The sequence below is a fragment of the Barbus barbus genome, assembly GCF_936440315.1.
Source record: "Barbus barbus genome assembly, chromosome: 32".
NCBI lineage: Eukaryota > Metazoa > Chordata > Actinopteri > Cypriniformes > Cyprinidae > Barbus > Barbus barbus.
In genome coordinates, this window is record NC_136760.1 from 21374035 (window position 1) to 21389605 (window position 15571).

Here is a 15571-nt window from a genome sequence, read left to right on the forward strand (position 1 = left end):
TTTGCTGATCAAGAACATCTTTGTTCACTTTGTCAAACATTTCACATGATGTTACGCGCACACACTCACATAGTAACAGACTGCTGGTTAAACATCAACTCGAGGCCTGCGGTGGCACTGTCTGTACATGAGAGAATTAGCCAAAGTCAACAGTGCACTGCCAGCATGTTGTCTTGGTGATCAGGACCATGGAAACAGTATGAGAAATGGGGGAAGTCAGTCACCCCCACCCTAAATGTGCCAGACAGGCAAACGTCTCATGTCCCAGTCACCCCACTATGACACAAAGTAGCAATATGTTACTTCATTGGAGGCTTTTTCAAGGTAATAGAGCAATAGGTGAAACGGTAAAATGAAAAAAAAAAATAATAATTCCTGAGAAAATGATTTCCAAAACTACATTATGATGAGCTGGGCTGTTGGACGTTTTCCATTTCTCACTGAATGGAGGTTGACCGCTGCACCCACACACATCTTTTATTCATTATTTCAACCACAACAGCCATGTTTCCCAATTCTCATTCAATTCTGTGAAGGCTTTTGCCTGTTTCCTATTTTTTTCTTGGTAGGAACTCACTGTTTAGCCATTGTACTGTGACTCAAAACCCTTTGGCAATGGCATTTTGGTTAATAATAGTGATGGGCTGTAATCATGAATCTTATAAGTTTTTTCCCCAAGTTGCATTTGAATGAACTGTTAGACCAGTGTATCTGATCATAAAAATCCAATGAATTGATCTTTGTCTGTCCCTCGGTGTTCTCAGGTCCTCTCCCAGAGGTTTCCAGTGAGGCAGAAGATCAGGTGAGTAACATCTATGTTGCTCATTGTTCAAAAGACTAAATGTATTCAGACCACTTATCTTCATATGTGTTGAGCAAACATACATGTGACCCCCATTAAATTTCTCGAAAAGTGGGCATGTGATGTGCTATGTTTAGTTGCACATGCTAAATGTACAAAATTACATTTGATTGGCTGATAAAGTGTAGTAGTGTCTGAGCGGCAGTGATGGGATTAGACAGGCAGCATTAGGACGAAGGTAAATCTGTGGAGTCTGATAACCAGATTTCAGGCCACTTTTAATGCAGTGTCCTGGTTCCTCTCCAGCAGCTCTTCTCTGTCAGTTTCCCCACTGCTAGATTAGACTAGCTGTGAGAGAATGATAACCTGGAGCAGATAATCGCCAACTTAATGGAAGCTCTCTGCATGTCCAGGTATCTGCTAGTAGATAAAACATCTCAAGGGTGTGCAGGAGTGTTTTTGCTCTTTTTCTTCACACAACAAAAACATCACATGGTATTGCAGGCATTTCTCAGATGCTCTTTCACCCTCAGATGTTTGACTGGCTCTGATAAAGGATTCCTGGCTCTTGCTCAGCTGTAGACATCACAGACAGCATGAGAGCCTTATTAAAAGAATCATACTGAAAATCTCACCTTACCATAGGTTCCCCATGCCTGTTGACCAAATTCCTTTGTGACTGTATAAAACGCATGGTGTGTGGAGACCTGGATTGAGGATTTACTATTTTTTAACTCTTCATTTCAGTTAATGGCTGTCTAAGTGCCTTCCAGCAGACTAATTACTGCAATTTGTTCAAAAACAGAGAAAAAAAATCACTCTACTGTAACTGTTACTTACATGATGTGTTTACTGTATTTAACTCATGTTCATGAGTTAAAAAAACATTTAATTACCCAGTGGGACACACTTACAAAACAGTGTTGCAAAAATGAAATGCAAGTAAGGTTATTAAAGAACGTTAATTATACATTTTGATTTCTAATTCTTTACACTTTAAAAAAACTAAATGTTTGTTCAGTAGTTCCTGTGGAACAGACAGCACAATTTAATTGTGGTGCTTTTAAAAAAAGCACTTCCAAATGTTTTACAAAATACAGTCATTTCTAAACCAATAAATACTTAAAATTTTACTTAAATTTTTTTATGCAATATCTTATTAATTTAGCTTGCGCTTTTCCTCAGTATCTCACGATTTCAAGGCACACAAGTTCCTGCACGTGTAATGGGATACACTTAGCCTCAAATAATGCTCTGAAGTGCAATTAGAGATGTGTGGATTTAGCTTTGGCATTTATCAGACCTGGGACAGTCTTGTGTGTGTACTTCCTGGCACATGCACTTGGCCAAGACCTCAAGTGTGGCTGTTGGGACAGGCCCATGGTCAGACTGTGAACTGAAAGCTCAAGGTCCATCTAGGGGGTTGTTTTTGGTACTGCACTTAAAGGGAAGGTCCACCCATTTTTGTTGTTTATTCACCCTAATGTCGTTCCAAACTAACTTTCTTCTGTGGGAGACAAGATATTTTGAAGAATGTTGGTTGCTAAACAGATTCGGGTTTTCATTGGCTTGCATTGTATGGAAATACAGTGGAAGTCAGTGGGGGACAGAAACTGGTTATCAACATTCTTCAAATATTTTGTGTTCAGCAGAAGAAAGAAATGAAAAAATAGTTTATAATTGCTTTTATATTAACGTCAATGCTTTTTTTGTAGGTGAATGGAAAAGCAACCCAGGAAGAAAAGCCTAAAGTAGCTATGAGTTTGTCGACCTCCAGCACCTCCTCCAACACCTCCACTTCTGCAGCTCCGGCCAGCACCTCAGCACCAGAGGTTTGTGTCTGTGCACACAGTCTTGAGGATGCAGAATGAACGTAGAATGTTAATTTTAATGACCAAATGTTTGCAGGAGAAACCAAAACCGAAGGCCTCGAGTGATGACGCAGGACTATCTCTGAACATATCGCTGCAGCAGGCCAAGGAACGCGCTCACCAGAAACGCTCCAATAAGAAAGCCCCACAGATGGAATGGAGCAAAAGAAACGAGCTCTTCAGCAACCTCTAAGCCTCTTTTGTGCCTCCCCTCTTCCTCTTCTTCTGTTTTTCTTTACTTCCTCTCTCCCTTTACAATTATCCGCCCCATCATGCCTCTCTGCTCCTTTGTTCTCTTTTTCGGTACACTTGCACACAATTAGAAACCCTTTCACATGTATATTTTAAACCAGTGTTATTTTGTCTGTGATTTCTGAATCTGTTGATCGATCAACTTTTGACTTGATTTACCTGTATATCACTGATATAAGATGAAATATATGATTTAACATTACTGTATAATGTACAGACTAGAATATAATTTTTTTTAAAGAAGATGAAAGCTTAAATGATATCTGAAACAGCTGTATATTCTCTTACTTTGCTTACAGTGATATTGATGCAGTATTGATGGCCCTTAAGAGAGCGCTGTAGTGTCTGATGAGTTTCTTTAGGGCTAGTCTTGACCGTTTTGAAGTAACCTTCAAAGCAGCAGCAATCCATTGATTTTTCTTTCTTTTTTTTTGGCAAGTGTGGTTATGCTCAGTTCATAACACGAAGTGTAGAAACTGCAGCCTTTTAATTTTGTAAATGTGAGCTGTTTATGGTTTGGGACCCATTAACCACTGAAATTAATCATTGCATATTTAATTCATACAGAGAAGACTATGCAGTGTTTCATTTTTAGATTTGGTTATTCAATTTCTGTAGTATTTCTTGCATGAATGCTACTGTTAAATAATCTGTACCTAAAAAAAAATTAAAGCACTGTTTATTTAATTTGTATCTTATATCGTATTTTTCCTGTTGTTTGTCATTTGCATTTTTGTGTAAGACAAAATGTACCAAAAAGGGAAAACAACTTGAACGGATAAACGTTTAGTATCCTTTTTAATTCAGTGTAAAAATTTCTTTTTTTTTTAATTCAACAGATACATTTTCACAGCCATGCGGAAACAGTTTGAAATGCTTGTAAACAAATTAACAAAATTCAACCAACAAAAGCTCCCCCCCCCCACAGTTGAACTATATACATATAAGCTATCAAATCCCCATATCACAGCACACATCATTATCATCATCAGAAATAAAGCAAAGACCAGATACAGACTCTATCAAAAAAAGTTACAAACCCACCACCCTCACCCTCTATATACTATGAGGGTCAATGTTAGTTCTTTATTTTTTTCATCGTTATAACAAATGATTTCGGCTACTTGTATCCAAAATACAGATCTGAAGTTATAATCACCAGCTCTCCAACTTATAATTACAGACTTAATTCTTATTTTAATAGACCTAATGAATGAGTTATCAAATATATATATATAGCACCATGATGTGATTACTGAGGACAGAGGGAACGTCACAAAAACCCGTGTTAGTATCGAGACCAGAACAACACTGGCCCTCATAAGATTCTCACATTGCTGCATGCACTGATAATCACTCTACTGGACAACATATTTTTCTTTATATTTTGTATTCTGCTTCTCAATAGATTTACTTGTGTAGAGAAAAAACATAACAGAGGATAAGGCATCAATTCTGCTGACGAGAGAGTATTTATTTAAAGGTGAAGTTGTGCGTTAGGGCTTAAATTCATTTGAGCGTAGCAGCTAAATTTGCCTCAACAGTCATATTTTAATTACAAATGATTTGAGATTTTGGTCTTATAATAATAATAATAATAAAAAAAATAATAAAAAATTTAGCTGGCAAGCATGATCGTAACCAGTGTGTACCTAAATCCTGACGCTATGGATGGGGTTTATGAGGGAAAAAAAACGCATGAAGAATAAGCATTGAAGGAATTAGTATGAACATGACAAAATTGATGTGGTTGCTGATGTAAAATGTAGCCATGAAGTCCCAGGTTGACGTTTACAAATTAAATACACAGTGCCTTGCATTTGGAAAACTATACAGCTACTGAAGAAACCCAAAAATGACTAAAAAAAATAAACCAATTCATAATGATTCAATACAAACATCTGCTAAAACCCATGAAGGAAAAAAGTAAAATGACAAGAGAGCGAGAGAAAGGGAAAAAAACTCAAACCTGTAAAAAAAAAAAAAAAAAAAATACACTGGATCTTTATACAACAAACCATAATTTAACACGGATCTAACTACAACATGTGGGTGACCATTTACAAAATGTACTCAGCATTTGATGAATGCAAGCAAAGATGAACCAGAGGAAAACAATGACATGGTCACATTTGTCAGGAGCTTCAAATATTGGAAACAAAGTAGAACCGGATGATCTTACAAGCAATAGCCGCAAACCTTCAAATAAAGCAGAAGTCGATGAGATAAGTTTCCTGAGAGTTCACCAACAACCTTACTGGTATTGAATAGAGCTTATAGTTATACTAAGATAAACCACTATGCAAATGTTATATCGCTTGATTCTATAGGATGTTATAAAGGTTATTTACACTCAGAACGGTCTATAAGAGGGAAAGCTCAAGTCTAGCTCTTAGAAAATTGTCACAGTTTTGCAATATATTGTAAGAATATTCTGTTTTAAGTCTATAGAATGTATCTAGCCTATATATTTATGAGCTGTATGATTTGTGTTTTCAGAGTAAGACAAAACAACACATTATTATTGCATAACTTTCTTTTCCATTTCAAGAACTCTGTCGGTAACATGCTATGATACAAATATAAATGATGTGTAGACTTTTAAAGTGAAATAAACCATGTGTCCAAGTGTGGATAGTTGCCATTTGCATAAAATATAATGAATATACCCTTTCAAACGGAGCATGAAAACTACCTATTGCAACCTTAGCGAGGCCAAGGAACCACTTGAATCTTCAACCTGTGATATTTCAAAATCACCTTCTCTTTTAGAGGTAGTAAAAATGGTTTTCTTCAGGAATTAATGCTGCGAGTAAAGAAAAATGCATGGGATGTGATGCGATTCCTCGCTGATGCCCGAACAAAGAGGCTGGTAAACAAACAAGCTGGCGCTGTATTGTTCCGAGACTCGCAATACTACTAGAAAGTCTAACAGAAGAATCCTCTGCTGTGCCGTCAACATCAAAGATGACAGGAAGGTAGTGTTCAGGTAGCAGTGATTGCTTACGGTTTATTCGACGGCTCACAAAATACTCTGACCGCCCGTATAAAAATGGCTCTTTAGAACAAATTAAAACCATAAACTTCGGCGTCAAGTAATAACTTTTTTTTTTTTTTGCATATCACAATATTTACTTTGACTTGAGCACATCCCACTTCTATAATTATGTTTGTTAATCACACAATACAATAAAGCTGCAGGTTTTCACTATCGTTTTACAGGCCAAAACAGATATTTTTATCCCTGTAGTGCAAATTGTGAGTGTTTTCCATTAGTCTACTCTTCATACCAGTAAGGTTTGATTTCAATACCATCACCCCTCATTCCACTACTATATTTATACGTTTAAATATTTATATATGTGTGTTTAATATGAATGTCATACATATATGAATATACTGTCTCAATATAGATTTTTACTACTCTTACCAAATGCACACCCATCCAGAACAAATGAAACAGCGCGAGAAACACACAAGGTACTGAAATCTTAGCCCCAAAAACTTTTTTTTTTCTTTTCACCAAAAGGGGAAATAAAGAGAGAAAAAGTGAAGAAAACTTCAAGTACAATGAACACTGAGGAGAAAAAGTCCATCGGGGAAATTGTTTCAACGAAAAGTCAGGACAAAAAAAACAGTATGCCCATTTAAAACAAAACACCCTCTTATACACACCTTTTTCTCTCGGATCAATGACTGAGAAGTCCTTTCTTCAAGCTTTTCAAACCTGACAAAGAACAAAAAAAGAGAGACCTGGTGTGAGGGGAAGTCACTGTGTTTTCTTCCAGGCCTCGTGTGCATCGCTCCGAGTGGGATTTTTCCAGTGCTGTTGGCAGTGAGGTGAGGCTCCGTGATGGCTGATGCTGCTCAGGGCTCCTGTCTGATGTAGTAACTGCCTGAGCCGTTGCTCTCCTGGTCTGAGATGCCCTGCGAGAAGGTGAACTCGTCCATCTCAGGAGTCTCTTCTTTCAACTGCAGTGAGGCCTCTGGAAAACAAAAGCGAGACACAAGAACACCAATCCATAAAATGAAACACACTGGTAAAAGAGGACAACTAAATGCAACAGTAAATGGAAACATTTTCACCCTCGGATATAAAGAAGTGTGGGTGGAAAGGAGAAGCATCACTACACAAACTAAAAAGAGACTTTTGCAATAACCAACAGAAACCAACCTTTTTTATTTTTCCATGTTCAAAATTAGGTGCCAAAAGCAGAAGCATGTTGTAGCATTCACATAATGAAATCAACCAGGCAGCGATATGCAAGGTTTAAGCATTTTAGTAGGCTCATAAACTTACCTGTACTATTTAAAAGGACAGTTCAATCAAAAATAAAAATGTTATCATTTACATACCCTCATGTCATCCTGTATGGCTTCAAAAGTCTTGAAATATAGAAAATGGCCAGAGCAACCTACAGCTGAAGAATTGATAGCTATTCTATAATATATATATATATACACACACACACACACAGAAGGGCTTTCTTTTTCTACAAAAGACTCATATTGAAGAATTTTTATTTTTAATTTGAACTTTTCGTTTGGAATACATCAAACAGAAACCCCATACGATTCAAATGATCTGCAATGTTGGAGCACATGGAGCATATCTATATGTATGCGTGTGTGTATATGGGTAGTTGACAAATAAAAATTGGACTGTGTCCTATGGTGTGACATAGCAAAAATGTAGAAAAAAAAACAACTTAACATACAAATAACATGAGAAAAATGTATCTTCATTCTTAGCGTTACAAATTGCATGAGAGGTTTATCTTGAGTGTTAGAGTTTTTTTTTTTTTTTTTTTTTTTTTCCGGTCACACCATAGGACACATTGATACATATATGTATGTGTATGTCTGTGTTTATTTATACACACACACATACTTGGAATATTGTGCATGAGTCATAACTACTTTTAAGACCATTTTAATTTAATGGATTTTTTTTTTAAAATGGTCTGGAGCTTAACAGCACCAGTATCATTTTGTTGTTAAATGGAAAAAAGTAACTAAAATATTATCTCTTTTTGTGTTCCAAAGAAAGTCATACAGGTTTTAAAAGAACATGAGGGCAAGTGACAATTGACAGTATTTGTGGTGACCCATTCCTTTAACATCCAAAAACTATGAATTAACACCACCCTAAAGTGAATGAAAAGGTCAGGTGTGGGATGAAACTGACCAAATCTTCTGACAGTTCTTCTGAGTCAAACATAAAACTACCCTTCTTTATCATGCAGCTGTTGTTAATGGTGTATGCTGCACAAATTACTCAGACACCTTGTGACGGTGCAACTCCTCACGCCGGCCGACCTGAAAAGTTCTACAGGAATGAGCTCTGTGGCGCCCTCTTCCTGAGTGATGGAGAATTGAGTTACCTGAGTTGAGAGAGCGATCATGCTCTACACCTGAGGTGGGAGGTCGCCCGGACCCAGAGAAGTGGGACAGGTAATGGGGCGGAGTCTGCTCTTCATCACCCGAGAAGCTCCTCCTCCTCAGAGGCCCACCCAAACCGATCGGCCTCCTCCCAACTGGAATCTTCCTCTCTAAACACCAAGCCAGACTGAGGTTACCGAAGTTACTGAGGTTACCCAGGCTACCGAGCTCCACTCCACAACACTGCGGGCCTTCCTTCGGCTGAGCCCAAATTTCAACACAGATGTGAACCTTAATTTGATTTCTACATGACAGAAGGGTGATTGTGTTCAGAAACTGAAGCCCTGAGAAGAGACAATGTGGAACCCAACATGATGACTGCAAATCCCTACCAAAAATTTGCTCAGATTCTGTCACCCTGAGGGAGCATGCCACTCTTTCTCACCTGGGTATAAGGATGATGGCTACAGTTGTCTGTAATTATCTGTGACCCCGCTGAATTGTGACAACTGCTACCGACTATCAAGCAGAACCAGACCAGACCCAAAGCTGAGGAAAACCCAGAAGAAATGGCTCCTGGACCAATTTTGCACCCAAAATCAGTGTTCGGTGAGAGGAAAGAGAAGATGACAGACTGAAAAGACTGCACTCACTTTTCTTTTGTCCTTTATACTGTGCGGTCTTCTTTTTCTGTTTCGAGACATTTGGCGGTGCTTCTCTTGTGGCTGAGAATGAAAGGGACAAGCTGTTATTCTATACAGCCAATTATTAAAGGGATAGCTCACCCAAAAGTGAAAATTCTGTCTTTAATTACTACAAAAAGAAAGGTTTGGTAATGCAGTAATTATCAATTTTACATAACTGCACAACTCGGATAAAAAAAAAAATATATATATATATATATATATATGTGATGGGCCCAAGTTTACTCCGTATTTAGTAGCTTTGTCATCATTACATGTCTATGCTGGTATACAGACGTCAGTCAATAACAGAAGTCATTTACATATAGATTTACATTTAGAGTATCAAACTGTTTAAATCTAAGGGTCAGACAGTAGAAAATATCTGTGTAAAACTAAATTAAAAACAAAAGAACTAATAAGAACTTAAAAGTTTAGATGACCATGAAGACTTTATGGGCGAATAAAAAGTGTTGCTAAGAAACAATTTGAACCTTCTAGAATCAGAATCAGAATCTTTTGGACTGTCCACTCACTCTGCGTGGCAGGCGGCTGCAGCTGATAGCCAGTAAGTTGGCACCAGCCAACAGGGTAGAGATCTGGAGACTCACAGTCCACCCACTGATCGTACTCATCCTCCCAGCCGTCAAAATGAATACGCAGAAGTCTGTGGACGATCCTGGTCACTGTGGCAACACACACCAGACGTGGCTCCATCAGGTCCACTGCCTCCAGCTTCATCCCTACACGGAAGCCGTGATTCGGTACTTCCTGAGAGCAAGAGAGAACACGAATTAATGCATGCATCCCAATGTCTAATTTAAGACAAAACAATGCATAATTTGACAAATAAAAAAAAAACATCCTCACAGTCGATGCATGAAAACTTACTTTGTTAAAGAGCTTCACAGGGGCTGCAATTGAACCCGTTTCTCTGAGGTAGTCAAACCATTTGAAAGGGAGTTTGGTGTACCCTGTGGAGCAGTTTCAGAATCATTAGCAAAAATGGCCAAATTTCATTCAGTGATGCAGTCAGATCAGATCACAAGAGAGAGGAAAAGCACCTCTTGGGGGTGTGAGCTCAATGTTGTTGATTTCACAGAAGCCGACTGGGAAGATGGAGGGAGAGGTTGAATGGTAGCAGAACCAGTCTGACCCATCAGCAGCCTCAGAACCATCAATCCCGATCATTAGGAACCCGTCTGCCAACACCTGAGAGAGATAATCAATTCCAAGTTAAAAATACTTCTTCCTTGTGATTTTTTCGCCCAACTCAATGTTTGAGTCCAAAATGGCATTTTACCTTTCTTACAGTAGCAACACATATAGCAGAGAGATTTAGAGGGTCTATTGCCTCTAACTTCATTCCATCTTTATACCATTCCCCACTCTGATCCACATCCTTAATCTATGGGTTCAAAAGATGACACATGAATGTGACTGTAAACACACAGTTAAATTTAAAAAAGCAATTACAAACATACCTTAAGAAACAACTGTGAGGGAGCATCCATCTGACCCTCCATTTTCTTTGTCACCTCTGCAGAGGACAACATTAGACACTTTTAGATCCATAAGCCACAACTTCATCAAATGTTATTTTTTGCTGAATCAAATTTGAAAAGGTCTATCGAAAACCATTCACTGACCAGATCTTTTGAAACGGTGTCCAATGCTACGTGACCAGCCAATGGAGTGGATGAGTGGGCTGTACATGTGACACCAGAAGTCATCAGTGCCGTCCTGGCTCTCCTCATATACCAGGCGCAAACGTCCACCAATCACCTGTTCCACCAGGGCCACGCGAGTTCGACACAGGTGGGTCTTATCCACAACTTCTACACGCATCAGTTTCTTAAATGGGTACTGCATGTTCTCATGAACCTTCAAGTTAAACATTTAAACAAATTGTTTTTACTCACAGATGGAGACTTGTACACAACCATTCAAAGGCTGGGGTTTGTAACGTTTTTAATGTATTTGAAAGAAGCTTCTTATGCTCACCAAGGCTGCATTTAATTGATCAAAATTGCATTAAAAACAGTAATATTGTTTCATTATAAAACTAGATTTAAAAAAATGTGAATTACTACTCTTCAGTGTCACATGATTCTTCAGAAATCATTCCAATATGCTAATTTTGTGCTCAACATTTATTATTATATTAGACACTTTTTGTAGAAGATTTATATTTTGTAGAAACGGATACTTTTTTAAAATGCATTTATTTGAAATAACTTTTTGTAACATTGTGTTTACTGTAACTGTAATATTTTGTTTTAGCAGGGACGCGTTAAATTGATAATTTCTTTTGAAAAAATAAACTGTAATTGAATATTAATTATATAATAATTCAATATACAAATAAAAGTAATTATGGGTGTCACTTTCAAAATGGCAAGCAAAAGTAAAAAAATAAATAACGGAAGAAACAAAAAAACAAAGATGTAAACAAATGAACAAAAATAAATACACAATTGTTTTTTATATTTATTGCACTTTATCTCAGTGACAGACAATGATGTGCACGTAAACATGGTTGTTGCGGTCTGCTTCCTGTGTTACAATAAAGCAGTCTGACATCTGTACGTTTTGTGATCTTCATATCAGGAAGATCGTGCTGTACTGGTTTTTCCAGAGTCTCTCTCTACCGAAGAACAGTTTCATGATCACTGCAGGGATAGAGTGTGTTGTGTTGGGTTACCTTTGTGGCGAAATCTGGTGGAAGTGTTTTGGCTCCAGTGAGTCGTTTCACAAGAAACGCTTTCCAGTTAGAATACTTATGGTGGATGGCTATGAAAACAAATTATATATACATAAATATATTTAAAAAATTATAATTACTTCTATTCAGCAATGGCAACTTCACACTACCTTAACTGCAAAGAAACCAGCTAATTACATAGTTTAGAATGGCTTAATGTTTTACATACATTTCGGAGGCACCAGTGGCTTTCCACTAGAAGCACACCATCCAACAGGGTGGATCTCTGGAATACACAGATTACACCAGAAGTCTTTGCTTGAGTCGTTATCAAAACCCTCGTAGCGCAGAAGAGCTTTAAAACCTGAGAAATTATTTAAAAAAATAAATAAATAATGCATCATACCTTTTCCAGTTAAAATATTTGAAAGATACTTAACAGAAAAAAACCTTGGCAGTCATTACCTGCCAGTTTGACAATCCCTGCTACCCAGTAAACTTTTGTGGAGAGATTTGTGTCAGAATTGAGGACCTCCACCCTCACTCCCTCTGCTATGTCACCCCAGCACATACCCATGGGCACCTGAAGAGCGATCAAGTTACAAACAGTCAAAATATTAAACAAAAAATATAATGTTCTGCCAATCTCTGCCTGTACTCACATGTTTGAAACAACTGACTGGTGCCCCAACAAGATTATTGCTACAAATGTACTGGCCCCAGTCAAAGCCTTCAACAGGAACCACTACATGAGTAAAAGAACAAATGACGCTGTGGTTAAGTGATGCGACTGCGACAACAGATTATTAATCAATTAGGAATACAATTACATAATGACACTTTAAACCTGGACATTTACCTGATTTTGATTTTGCTTGGTTCTGTTGATTTGCTTGATACTGTGCGTAAGCTGCCAACTTTGCCATTAATGGCTGTTTCTGTAAGACTTTTGCCTTTTTCGTAGGTGGTTTACCCTTGATGGGACACAAGAAGATAATACATTCAAAGAACAACAATACAGGTAGTGTTTTGATTAGGAGTGCTTAAGTCTAACTTAAGTATGAGCAGTTACCTGAAGTCTTGCCAGTATACTGGCCTTTTTAGAATTGGAGGAATAGCTTCTAGAGCAGGATACACTGCAGAATCTCTTTGTTTTAGAATAGAAAGCATCTCGTACACCAACCATACCACACATCTCACAGGTTGCTGTATCAAGAAGAAAAAAAACAACAACAAATCAATCATTCACACTATTGAACTAGCGATGCACTGAAATTTCAGACAAAACCATCTGAAACCGGCCTGTTCTGGAGGGATAAATTAATTGTCTGAAACAGTGACGTTTAATTAGCATTTTTCCAATTGCACGTTTTGACCGTGTCTGTGAATATTTTGTGCACACAATGTGTGTTAAACAACAACATGTGAACATATCAGCTGTGTGGACCCTAGTGCTGGATTAACAATATTGATTTCTCATTACTCAATATGGATATGGATTTCTAAATCAAGATCAATCTTTTAGTCTAGGCTGTTTTCTGTTGATGTGCGAACTTCATTAAACATTAATTGTAGTGAACCTGCCAATCAATAATCTCAATAAGCTTTGTACTTTCTTACCTTTAAAATCAAACTGTCTCAGCTTTCAAATACTTGTGATTTATTAACAAAATTCTAATAATAAATGTGGTTTTGACTCTCTTTGAGAACACTATATTGAACGTATTTATCCTAGATGAAATACAAAGCATAATTTTGTTTTTGTCAGGTAGTCAATTTTACAGTTTTAGAAATTATATTGTAACCATGAGAAATTTCCATAAACAGAAAGTTGACCTGAAAATATAATACCTTCTATTTATTTCCTGGGTTAAATGTAAAACAAAACCAATTTTTGTGTGTACTCAAGACTTTTGGACCCCACTATATATGCAAACTACTAACCCATTCCTGCTTTTCCATCAGGATAGGTGTACACCTGGCCGTTGTTTTTGATGATGGGCAGGCTGGCGGGGATGCTGGGGACTTCATCTTCACTGTCCTCTGAGCTGGAGCTGCTACTGCTGTCTTCACTGCAGCTGTCATACCCGTCAAACATGCCGAACGAATCTCTTCTCTTCCGCTCTGAGCGGGGAGTGTGCTCAGCCTACGCGCCGAGGCGAGAGGAGTGAAAAATGAGGAGAAAAAAAAAAATGAGTTGAAAGAATGTCAAATTAATGGAAGAGCAAAGAAAGACAAGGATTAAAGCTCACTTATATACCACTAATACTTCAATAAATGATTACCTTTGACATAATACAGCCTGATTAATATTACAGTCAGTGATAACCATAATCTTTATATTAGTTCATCAACGCTTTAATGAGCTGGGAATTAGGAAGCAGACTGAATCACATGAATAAAATGTAAGGTTCTCATGGGTCAAAAAAAGCAAATATCATGTAAAAAGGGTCAATATCATCAGCACCCAATATCCCCACAGCACATTTCAAAGCCAAAGCTAAAGAATCTCACTTAATATTTCCATATGGCATCTGCTGTATTTTTCCAATTCTACATATTTATGTTTTTCACTATTTAAGCACTAGACTGGTGCAACAGACACGGATTTGTCCAAACCACTGTAACCTGATTTCAGAATTAATTTCAGACCCTTTTCTTCATATGAACGCATGCAATTTCCATTAGCGTCTATTAAAATACCATTTTACTAAAAACCTACACATTTTATATCCCCATAACCCACCATAAAGTGATTTTAAGCTCTTATTACAACACAAACATAAATATTTGGTGTGCCTCAAAACCTAGAGAGCTTTCTACATAGACAGAACGTTTAATGAAAACGTGCTTAACCCGTTTATGATCCCCAGAAATACTGTCTACTAACTGTTTTGAGACACAACCATAAACACAAACATGTACACATACATGGGCCTGCGGGTATATTTCACCTACACAAAACACATACATTATCAGTTGTAATTGCCCCATTTAGTGAGACAGCTAGTTTGAATAAGCTGTTACATACCATAGAGAGTATTACGAGTGATCTGAATGAGGTAAATTTGGTAGTTTGTGTGACGAGCAGGATCTGTTTCTGACAACCAAAACAAAGAGGACGGCTAACACTGCTAGCCGCTAACTGCGCTAAATCAAGGAAGCGGGCTCAAATAAACTCTTTCTTACCATATCCCTCGGGTTTTCCATTAGCCCTTCATGCAAGTCGGTATCTTATGTTCGGTGTGGTATGGTCCAAGAGCCCCCCTGGGGGAAAGGGCCTGGCTTGAAATTATTTTACTCTAAAGGAAAAAAATAACTCCAGTTGATTATCAACAATTGTCATGGCTCAAGTGCGCATGCGCGTGCATCTATAATGATTGACACGAATATTAGCCAATCACGGTTCACCTGGTCTGCACCTTTTACACCATATAAGGTGACAGGAAATGTCTCAGTGAGGGTGAATAATTACAGGTCAAATAAATACCGACTTTGTGGTGCCATAGCAGATTTATTGACTATAACTATGAAATATAATATGTCTACGGTCATAACTTGGTAATAGGATATGACAGGATGAAATGATGGATGGGGAGATAAATGTCTGGATGTGTGGCCAGCTTAGCAAATGAGGATAGCATCTTGAATAGTTCAGTGAGGTGTGCGGTTGTAGTCCTATTATAAAAAAAAAATTATAATATATATATATAAAAAATAGGATTTTATAAACCGTATGTATCATTTTATACCTTTCCAAATCTGCTGTGTTTATTAAAAATTAATACATTTTCCCTGACCTTTTAGTTTGAGTCATTTATTTGTAGCAGAAACATGTTTTTAAATTTTAGCCAAGTTTTTAGTAGGCTAAATTTAA

At 37.5% G+C, this 15571-nt stretch overlaps 2 protein-coding genes across 5 annotated transcripts in view; one reads left to right on the forward strand and one right to left on the reverse strand.

Annotated features, from left to right (window-relative positions):
• The window catches only part of LOC306852112 (Na(+)/H(+) exchange regulatory cofactor NHE-RF1-like), an 18884-nt gene extending 15159 nt beyond the window's left edge, over positions 1-3725 (forward strand). Inside the window, exons 4-6 of the mRNA XM_079388763.1 lie at positions 765-802; positions 2518-2634; positions 2711-3725. Of these exons, the coding sequence (XP_079244889.1) occupies positions 765-802; positions 2518-2634; positions 2711-2866 (311 nt within the window). The 3' untranslated portion in view covers positions 2867-3725. The remainder of the gene's footprint in view (positions 1-764; positions 803-2517; positions 2635-2710) is intronic.
• LOC306852106 (MBT domain-containing protein 1-like) lies at positions 3707-15063 on the reverse strand. 4 transcript variants are annotated; one of them, XM_079388749.1, is made up of 17 exons: positions 14884-15063; positions 13639-13840; positions 12767-12900; positions 12554-12668; positions 12357-12439; positions 12160-12277; positions 11924-12058; positions 11695-11783; positions 10640-10874; positions 10475-10530; positions 10294-10398; positions 10055-10202; positions 9882-9964; positions 9527-9761; positions 8961-9032; positions 8310-8477; positions 3707-6911 (listed from the first exon to the last, which is right to left on the reverse strand). In XM_079388749.1, the coding sequence occupies exons 1-17, from the start codon at positions 14902-14904 to the stop codon at positions 6793-6795; spliced, it is 2118 nt and encodes a 705-aa protein (XP_079244875.1). In that variant the 5' UTR covers positions 14905-15063; the 3' UTR covers positions 3707-6792. The 4 variants fall into 4 exon arrangements, with proteins under 4 accessions (XP_079244875.1, XP_079244876.1, XP_079244877.1 ...); XM_079388750.1 differs by having other exon boundaries at positions 11924-11980; positions 14884-15049; XM_079388751.1 differs by lacking the exon at positions 8310-8477 and having other exon boundaries at positions 3713-6911; positions 14884-15059.
• Between the last annotated feature and the right edge of the window lie 508 nt (positions 15064-15571).

Excerpts from the sequence above, each read along its gene's own strand:
- LOC306852106 (XM_079388749.1), bottom strand. The coding sequence starts at position 14,904 with ATGGAAAACCCGAGGGATATG. Across the intron at positions 12,278-12,356 it reads CAGTCAGTTGTTTCAAACAT|GTGCCCATGGGTATGTGCTG; the intron begins GTGAGTACAGGC and ends ATCGCTCTTCAG. Across the intron at positions 12,059-12,159 it reads AGGGATTGTCAAACTGGCAG|GTTTTAAAGCTCTTCTGCGC; the intron begins GTAATGACTGCC and ends ATAATTTCTCAG.